The following is a 10,624-nucleotide window of genomic DNA, read 5'->3' as shown; positions in this document are numbered from 1 at the left end:
CCTGTCGGTTTACTGGTATAAACATTCCCTGCCCTACTGTTGATCTCTCAGTCCAAATTGAGAGTAATTACACCATACATGCAGTGCCATAGAAATCTATAAATGACAAGACGACCGCAAAAAATGCGACATGTTTGATTCTTCCCATTAATTCAGTGACTTCTGTTCCTACATTGGGTTGTCAGTGATATTTTCCCAAGAAAAAGCCACAGGGTGTCATTCACTTTTTAGTCACACTGTTTTTTTTTTCTTTCCTTTTTTCTGCCGTAGAAACCTAAAATTTAAATGCATTCACTTACTACAAATAAATTTTACCCTTGACAGTGCAGACACCGAGAGCTTCAATTTCGATTTCGGCTCGTCGTATATGAGTTGTATTGCTTAGTTATTAGAATTGTATATATCATATTTCTTAAACCTGCAAGGTGTTTTAAAAATAACATCTATTTTATTGCTCTGGAAAATTTCGCACTTCCTCTGAAAGGTAAAATTATTCGCCCGATATCGAATTAATATTGCGTCATTCAAATCGCTTTTGGGATTATTCTGTATATAACTGTAATAAAAACCATAAATTAAAATTTAAAATGTTTCATAGTTTCAAACATTGGATAAACTTTTGATTTATTCTACCGACATTTGTCTGCAATAATAAGCGACCCGTTTAACCTGTCTAGTTACTATACTACATGTATGTCAAAAACCGGAAACTTGCATCCAATGTCATCTAACGGAAAGTGGAAGGTTGAGTTGATTTATTTCTTTTTAAAACCCCCAAAAAAACAAACAAACAAAAAAAAAAACCCCTGATACAAATTATTATTATTGACAATTTTTTAAAGACTTCTATCAAAATTTCAGCAAACATGTATATATGGCAAACAGGCAATTTATTGCACAAAAGAATGGGATAGTTTTGGAAATATCTCTCTCTTCTAACACAACCTGCCAAATATTTGGTGAATAATAATAATAAAAATAATAATAATGATAATAATAAAAAATAATTATAATTTTTTTTTTACTTCTTAGTTTATGACTTCAGTAAATTTTAAAGTTTGTTAAATTATCAAAAGCTTGTATTTTATCATTAGATACTACACGTACTAGTATATCAATATCTAAGGTTTTGTGAGCTTTTTAAACTGAAATAGGAATCTGCATCCACAAATTAGAACGTCCTTACTCTAAAATAGCAATATCTATAGTATAATCGATTTGACAATATCAAAGACTAAGCATTATCCTCCTGCTGTAATCAAACATGATTTTCTAAAAAAACAAAAACAAAACAAAACTTATACTAATGATATAAAATTTAAATCGAGATTCAATTTGCCAAAAGTTGAGAATTAAATACTTATTTGGTTGCCTGTAGAAGCTAGTTGAATTAAAATAAGTGGGAGTTACCATCCTTAGTATACATACAGTGTATGTGTCATGTTCACAAAACTATTATATGTTTTATATGATCCAGATAAGAACAAGTCAATGGCTTAAAAATTTCTCTACACATATTTGGTATGGTATGAAAACCATTCTTAGTCTTTAATATTGTTTAATTGGTTTTAAAACATCAAAGATAAAGGACATTACGCTTGATGCTAATGGTGATTGGAAATGTTCAATTACGTCAAATGAAGAATGGTATGTTACTGAATAGAATATGATAACTGATAATTTATTTTCATTTATAAATAGATTTTCTACGGCTGTTAATGCGTCATATATATGACTAAACCACGACTCAACTGACGCAAACACCTTCTTGTGAAAGAACCAATTGAAGTATTTCTTTAGTACGACTATTGCCATAGGCCCGAAATTGTTCATCTCTTAATTAACCTTTTGAATGATGAAAAATTTGAACCATTCTTTGAATAGAAAGTGTTCTTTCATTCTCCTCTGAACACAAATGTTACCCCACAGTCTATAAAAATAATAACTGAATAGTCTGAGTAAACAATTACATTAACATTCAAACTATTTAAAAGAAAACATTTATATGTTTACCTCTAAAAATCTGCATCGTTTAAATTTCTTTTACCTTTATTTATACTTACATGTATACGCTATGTGAACATTTTACAATACAGTATACAGACGTCATATTTTCTTTTATTATATGTAATAATCAATGTATTATGTTACACGAATATAGTTCACATCGTGTACTTTAAATACATGTATCCTCCTTAAATACACCTTATTATTAATAACCTCTGATTACATGCATTATTAACCTTGCTTGATTCAATATCAATTTTTAAATATGGTATCTTTTCAAAGGGTTTTACTTTATAACAACATTTTGTACACGCTCTTCTAATCTCTTAAGACAAATGATTGCTTTAGCCTGTATTCAAATCCATAAATTCGAAAACGTTTACTTTTTAAGTTCTGGACAACGTGTAAATACAAGTGAATGTCTCTGCTTTGACTCATGTTTTGCCGATGATATGCCTTGACATTTGGTAACTGACTCATTTTATTCATTTCCTTAGTATAAATGTATGTGTCTGATGTAAAGAAATAAAAACTTGCCTATCGTACGCGATTTAAATAGGTTCCCATATCTTGAAAACATACTAGTATATGTTATGTGCAGATAAATCTGAGTCAAACATAGCTTTGAGTGTATAACATTACCAATTCTGACGTTAACACGTTCACAAGAATAAATGAATAGAATTTGCTTCAGTAAAGAATACAGCCCACCTCCATATTGCTGAGAATATTATGTATAACTAAAAGCTGGTTTGATTGTTACTCGTTTGAATCCATGGGCCCATTCGTTAAAAAATCTTAAAACTCCTAAAATTCATCTCGTTTTTTGCTCTTTACTAATCATTGTAGCTCGGAATTTGGAAAAACGTTGACGTATCCCCATACAAGCTTCCATACAAATCAAATTAACAAACCACGAATCTCTTTCTCATCATAATATATAAAAGTCATTTTTTGAAAAAAAAGGGTTAGAGCTTACCTTATGTTATGGACTTTTAAAAAAAAAAGACTTCGGGGGTTGAAACCTGTTATATGGTGCATTATCAAATAACAAATATTGCTTGTTTCTTTATATGATATTAAAAACCCCATATCTCAAGTGTGATTTTTTTTCTGAACAAGGGATAATGGTATGTTTGGCTCAAACACTGTTAAAACAAAATGTATCTTTTCTGTTCACTCGTATAAAGAAAAATGCAACCTTTTATTCCAAACATACTTTTGAACACTTTAATATACAAATGTATGCCACCATTGTTTAACAACTGATTCTAAAGATTAAAAAAAAAATAAAACTTACGCTCTTATTGTAGTCATAAAAATGATTTTATAGCTAAATCGAGATTAAAGTTGTTACAAAATAAGTTATGCTTACTAATTTGGTTATTTGGTAGCATATTGTGTCACAATAGAAACAGTGTCTTTGTCATGTTCACAAAACTGCAATTTGTTTAATACGGTCTATGTGAAGTAGACAGTTGGTTTTGAGTTTCTCTGCAAATATCTGGTATTTACACTAAATTATTTTTAAATATATTTGTTTAATATCAAGACGCAGGATATTACATTGAAGGTTGAGGATAACTGGAAATATTCAATTACGTGAAACGAAAAAAAGGAATATTACTGTATATAGTATGATAACCAACTATTTATATTCCTTCGTTATTCATTTGTCTACTGTTGTTGATTTAGGTCATATAGGTGACTATTTCAAGAAATCATTAGACGCAAACATCCTCGTGTGACAGGGCCAACTGAAAAAGTCCTTGGTACGTAAATTGCCATCGGCCTGAAATTGTGCAACCCTAAAAAGAATTATTATTATCAGTGATGAAATATTTGAATTTTTTTCACTAGCAATCTGCGATCTTCTGCAATGTTTGATAACTCTTAAATACCTAGAATTTTTTTTATTCGTTACATAGATCTGCCTATAAACAATTCTATATGTAAAAACGCCATATTTACTTATTTGAAGAAGGAACAGGGTGTTTTTTGCTAAAATCTTTTCTTCGGCGAATGTAGGTAAAACTCCTTTGCAAAGGTGAAAAAATGAATAATTCCCGTTCATACAAACTAAAATACATGTATTAAGCCAAGCTCAATCCAAGTCACACAGATTTAAGATTGGAATTGACAATCCCCAGATTTTATTTTTGAAGTTTTTATGTTTACAATGCTTTTTAAAACTTTTTTTAAATAACCAAACAAAATTTGAATGTTATTTGTCAGGCAATAAGGGAGATGCATGTACATACAAAGCTCACAATTCTTTGTTGTATAAGCACACTTGTGCCATGTTTATGATTATGTTGATCACAAGTACTGGTAAAAATTCGGTTTTAAGCAACATTTCTCTCATTGCTAGTTTTTGGTTACTTGCATATGCCAAATTCAGTTTTGGTACAAGTTATTTCCGATGCAGCATTCGGTATGGAAAAAGTAACATGACACGGAATTTGTTTACATAATAAAAGAATTAAGGGCTCTAAATAATTTTATAACTCGACGACTATATCTCAAAATTTGGTTGACCAATAAAAATGCTATTATGTCGCCCTCTACCTTCGACATCGGGCGACATTACACTCTCTGGCTTTACTGTCACCTCGGGGCAAATATTCTGTTATGTCACCCTCGAAGCGATGTAATATACATGTATATAATAAAATTTTCAAAAATCAAAATCAGTTTAAGAACATGTTTACCTCATTAACAAGCGTATTTTACTTATTAATGCATCTTCAAATCTTACAACTCAATGTCTTGTAAAATGTCTATTGGTGCTTTCAATAAGTAGATAATTTTTCAATCTAAACCATCAAGTAAGTTCCTCTAAAGAGCAGACGCTGTCCTAACGTTCACTTAGCTAAATTGCGAATCCGGCGTAATTAATAAGCAGAATTACGTTATGTATTGCACGCGAGGGTGATAAAACAGTTTTGGGACTGCAATATAAATATTTCCTTTTAAATATAACTGTTTCAGAGAGGGCAATATAAATACTACCAGTGCGATTCAGCAAAAGCAGAAAAACTGGGGAACGATTCAGCCCGCATTTCCTCTAACCGCTCTTTAAGCGAGCCACCCCCTACTTCCCCTATTTATCGAGAAATGATATTTTCAATGGTAAAAGTAATAAAATTATCTCATTTGTGTATAACGAGAAAGCGAAAATGTTACATTAAATAATGTGTTTGTTTTCACTGCTTACCTGAAGTTATAAAACTACAAATACACCAAAGGCCGTTACGTACAGTATTTAAGCAAAAAATAATTTTTTGTGTGTTTTCACTTTCTGTGGATATGAAAAATTTTTCTTTGTCGTAAACAATTTCATGTAATCTCCAGTAAAATATTGAGAGAAAAAAATCAATGCTCAAAGATATTATACACGCAGAAAAGATCAATTAGGAAGTGTTATTTTTACGTCATCGCATAAAACATGAAGAATGTGATAGATTCCCAATACATGTATTTGTTATCCTTGGGCAATTTTATTTGTAAGTGCATTTGACTTTCCTTTTCTTTGTATTTATCATATAAGAAATGTTAAGTAAATAAAAATAATTTCGTACTGTTTCATTAAACATAATGCGTTTATTCTTGCAAGGTATCTTACAATTGCAACAAAATTAAATTGGTATATTATATCAGTAAATATATGTAATCTTTGTAAAAACAGGATTTCATTAAGGTGGAGTGGGCCTGAAAGTTGAAAAGGAAATAGGAGTTTCTGAACTTCATGGATTAGGTGGCAGTGGGAATTGGAGTTTCCGTACTTCCTTTAGTTGTTGTCGTGGAAGTGGGAGCGGGAGTGGGACTTGGAGTTTCCGTACTTCCTTGAGTTGTTGTCGTGTTTCCAGGGTCTCCATCATCATTTCCTTTGCCACAATTTCCATCTTCTCCAGGATTACCATTTTTACAGTCGTCATCAGTACTGCCGCCTCCAGGACTACTGCCACCTCCAGGACTATTGCCGCCTCCAGGACTTCCAGGACTACAATTTCCACAATTACCGCAGCCGCCCCCATTTCCACAATTACCACAGCCTCCTCCATTTCCATTCATTCCATTCATTCCATGCATACCATTCATTCCTGGTTGTCCAGGAGGTCCAGCTGGGCCTGTTTGTCCCGGTGGTCCTGGATCCCCTTTGGAACCTGGGGGTCCCGGTTCTCCTTTCATACCCGGATCTCCTTTACGACCGTCTTTTCCAGGTACACCTGACAGTCCAGGAGGTCCTTGATCACCTTTCTCCCCCTTCATCCCGGGATCCCCTTTCATTCCCACTGCACCGTCATTACCCTTCGGCCCTTGAGGTCCAACATCCCCCTTATTACCTGGATCACCTCTAGGCCCGCGCTCTCCAGTTTCACCCCCGGGACCTCTCTCTCCAGGAGGACCCGGGGGACCTTGGATACATGAATCACACTGACACCGATGCCTACCATAACTCGATGGTCTATCTACATATGGTGCACCACAATACTTGAAAGATTTACATGAGCAATATTGAGGCAAATTAATTTCAATCATCTTAAGATTGCTGGTTTCTTCCTCACAGTATATCCAAAGTTTAAATTGTTTGAGGCCATCTCTGTAACAATTACTTTCATAGCCAGATGGATTGTAATAGCCCTGGTTATTACATTTTTTGCTGAAATTATAATTAATCATTTATAATTGTGCATGTTTTTAAGTGTATGTAATCATCAGGTTATAACATGTATGAAAACAATTTTAACACGATATGATTAAAATCTTACTTCAGACATTTTGCCACTAGAATCTTTTGGATTTCCGGTTTAACAACGTAGCATTCTTTTCCGTCTTTCTTGACAGTTGTTACATAACGTTGTTCATAATAGCACGCCGTAAGGAGATTGGAGTACTCTTGCTCCCTGTAATATATAATTATATTATAATATATTTTATAAATACAAATGTACACTCCGGTTGTATGCACATATATTCATATAGCATCCCTATAAACTGAAATATGCAGCAACTTAGCGGCAAAAAAAGCACTCAGGGTAACTTATGTTGTGGAAATCTTAAAAGTTTTTTTAATGAGCAGCATGTTTTTCAAATGACAAGGACGACAACCAATGGTTTTGATATTATATCTATATAGTGTAAAAAAGATAATAATTGTCGCACATTTCATATACAAAGGGTATGTACAAAAATTGATTGCATTATATATATATATATATATACATATATATATATATATATATATATATATATATATATATATATATATATATATATATATATATATATGTGTGTGTGTGTGTGTGTGTGTGTGTGTGTGTGTGATTAATAAAGGTAGACCAACGTTACCCTTTCTGGCAGTTTTTTTCAACGATTTTAATGAAAATACACATATCTGTCAACAAAGTGTAACAGAAACGGATAAAAGTGATAAAGATAACGATTTCTTCATAGACACGATGTTATGTTTTACTCAGAAATATTCAAAGGAACGAAAAAAGAAAACAGAATGCTTACAGAGAAATATAATGGGAAAATCTTACATATTTTTCATTTTAAGCTGTGTTTTCAAACCCGACAAACTTAAAAGACGCTTTAAAGTAAAAATATAATGAGTGGTTTATACTACTGAATGAAATTCGGTTGAATTCAAAGATATTTATTTTATGAACATCGAAAATTTAAGCAAAAATTTATGCAAGAATTTCTTTAGACAAAATATAGTAATTATATAACTAAATAAATTTACATGAAAAGCTATTGTTTGCTTATTCATATAGCTAGTAATATGTTTATTTTGACGAAAAATGGACACCAAGATTGCCTTTATTATATACGCATGTTTACCTAATGAAAGTGTTTTGATGTCCAACTTGAGATACCCTGTCTTTTTGTTTTTAGAAATCCCATAATTTATCAATTAATTATTCATTCGGCAATGAAAATAACCTTATGTTATACTCTTACATGTACTTATTATTGTAACATGCTGTTTAATTTATGTTTAGGAAAGTATAAAAAATTATCATCAAATATACGAATAACGATACTCATCAATGTTTAAATACTTTCATATTGATGCTTGTATTGATAACGACTTGAAGGCTCATCATTTTATACAGGAACATATAATCATTCATTAAGATATATTCTCTTTTGTGTAAAACCCTACTTACTCAAATTCAACGTTCCAGTTTTCCGCAGAAATTTCCTCAATTGACTCTTCGATGTCTGTCTTACCCGCAAGAGCGTCTTCTATTTTTTTGCTATAACATTATACAAAAAAATGTATTAATATAAAAATATCTTTTTGTCAAATTTCGAATGGTACAGATACCCGTCTTCCATCATTTATATCAGCAGGAAACTGTGATTGATGTATTTTCCATCGTTTTAGCATAACATAATTTTATTTTGCAAAGGGGGACAAAGAAAACATGGCAGCCATCTCTAATTCAAAATAAAAGAATGATAATTGAGAATATAAGAAAATAAAAAAAAGTTCCACTTTGTAATTAGTAATAAAAGTCCCTATGTTTTAAGATTGTGTGGGCCGTTTTTAGCCTAATGAGAAAATAAAATCGCTTTGAGTAAGAAGACAATGATTTTCTGATTAGGCGGCTCGATGATAAACATATGCATTTCAATGCTGATTAATTCTTTTTTTAAAGGTTTATTCAATTTATACAACATTTACAACTTTTTTTTGAATGGTACATAGACTTGATTAACATAATTGATCATTTATTGTTTACACGGAAATGAAGTTAAAACAGCTGGCTTGTTCCTCGCCATTTAAAAAAAAACCTTTTCTATCCCTCTGAAAGAAGACCTTTGTAAGAAACGTAGAATAATGATCACTTTTCCTAAATAAACCTTAGATTTAAAAAAGCTTAATAATAGTGTAAAGCTTGGGTGTGATATCTAAAATTGACAAGAGATGTGTTAAGTCTCTGGTCGTCAGTTACTGAGTAACGTTTTTGGTTACCTGACATCCTCACTTTGTGGTTTGGTACAGACGTTGAGCTTAGGATCCCGAGGCTCTTGGGTCACACAATACTGTTCTTGACTATATGCGAAGACTGACCACTCTGAGTACACAACCACGAGCATAAACAGGGACTTAAGCTGAAAACGAATAAAAGAGAACATGGAAATATAGTTTGATAGGTGTTCAGGCTATTAAAAATGGAGGTCACCTGTTTCACCAACGTGTTGCTTTGAAGAAACTTTGCAACAGATGAGATAGATGCAGTTGTCTGTGCGGCAAGACGTGTTATTAGTGTATCTCTATCTAAAAGACCATGCCGAGTGTATTTAAGGAATCATTTTTCTGATTAACGTAGTAAGGAGTTTAAGTTAAATATTTAAGAAACATATTTTACATCAATACAGTTTGAGCGGGGCCAGTTAACCAAAGAACATAATCTCTATGATTTGTTCCATTCTTTAACTCAAGTATCTACATCCTAGTAAAGAAAATATGTTAATTTTACATAAAAAGACAATAAGTTTTACCCCCCCCCCTAAAGAAAATCCCTTCACACCAATAAGCTTGATTCCCCTTCATTTTTGCACCCGTATTGTGACCTAAAAACAACTGAAGATTTTTAATTAGATCCGATGCGTAATTTGAGACTTATGTAAAGTTATAAACTATCGATCTGTAGTCAATTTTGTATTGATTTGCATTCGTGTTGTAAAATAGGCACCTATATTGCCGCTCAATATCCTGATATTATTTCGCCATTTCATAACATAGGAGAATACTAGGATAATATCGGGCATATCGAGAACATATTTATCGTAATTTTTAAATCAAAATGTATTTTAGTCCACGAACGCAATTTTTCCAAATAGAACATACTGGCTATTTTCAAAAGAAGTAAATGAACTTACACCCATTGCTCCTTCCATCTCCTTCTTGGCTATGAATTTGTCTCAAATGACATGAGGAAACGAGCCTCTTTTATACATCAATATTGTGTTACAAAGTTTGATTAAAAAGAAGATAAAATTCAGTTATTGTGATTTCTTGAAAAGATTATTCGCAAATATGTTTTATTTGCTCAACAAATGCGCATTTGACACACACAAAAAATAATAATAAAAATAATCAAATAGCGATCGTCGGTAGTTCTTTTTATTGCTTAATCTGATGTAAGAGAAAAAAAACCTTACACTTGTAGTTACTAGGCAGGACTACATCTTTTCTGACGTAACATTATGCAAATAATTTTTATCTATTTGCAAAATGTTATAAAACTTGTTAAAGTATAAAGCGCATTTGATAGTGAACATACTTTTTAAAATTTTAAATGAAAGGGTCGTTTTAGGTGCCCTGGTCAACAAATCACCAACTTTAAAAATTGCTTTTATTTTAGCCATTGATTAATATAAAGTAAAATCCAATATTTTATCTTTGAAAATCTAAATATAATTATGCTTAGATCTTAAAAGGGCTCAAAGATCGTAGCTTTTTGAGACTGTATTAATCTCTTATAGAAGTAAAGCTCTATAAAAAAAAATATAGGTACATACCCAAAGAACTAGGTATAGTTTCAGTTCATATTTTGTTTTAGAGTGAATATCTAAAATATCACAAGGAATTGAA

The 10,624-nt window shown here is 31.8% G+C and overlaps 1 protein-coding gene across 1 annotated transcript; it reads right to left on the bottom strand.

Moving 5' to 3' along the window:
- Positions 1 to 5,611: 5,611 nt before the first annotated feature.
- Positions 5,612 to 9,946, bottom strand: LOC128179436 (collagen alpha-1(XVI) chain-like). The gene is made up of 5 exons (XM_052846851.1): positions 9,910 to 9,946; positions 8,999 to 9,138; positions 8,187 to 8,276; positions 6,780 to 6,914; positions 5,612 to 6,670 (listed from the first exon to the last, which is right to left on the bottom strand). Exons 1-5 carry the CDS (start codon positions 9,925 to 9,927, stop codon positions 5,761 to 5,763), a joined length of 1,293 nt encoding a protein of 430 aa, XP_052702811.1. The 5' UTR covers positions 9,928 to 9,946; the 3' UTR covers positions 5,612 to 5,760.
- Positions 9,947 to 10,624: the final 678 nt, after the last annotated feature.

Source organism: Crassostrea angulata, chromosome 4 (assembly GCF_025612915.1).
Source record: "Crassostrea angulata isolate pt1a10 chromosome 4, ASM2561291v2, whole genome shotgun sequence".
In the NCBI taxonomy this organism is placed as follows: domain Eukaryota; kingdom Metazoa; phylum Mollusca; class Bivalvia; order Ostreida; family Ostreidae; genus Magallana; species Magallana angulata.
The sequence above is the reverse complement of the archived record's forward strand: the minus strand, read 5'-3'. Positions and strand labels throughout refer to the sequence as shown.

What these genes read in the sequence shown, in the direction of transcription:
- LOC128179436 (XM_052846851.1), bottom strand. An exon ending in CCACAAAGTGAGGATGTCAG is followed by an intron (nt 8,277 to 8,998) that starts GTAACCAAAAAC and finishes ATAATGTTATAG; the next exon opens with CAAAAAAATAGAAGACGCTC. An exon ending in AACTGGAACGTTGAATTTGA is followed by an intron (nt 6,915 to 8,186) that starts GTAAGTAGGGTT and finishes TATATATTACAG; the next exon opens with GGAGCAAGAGTACTCCAATC.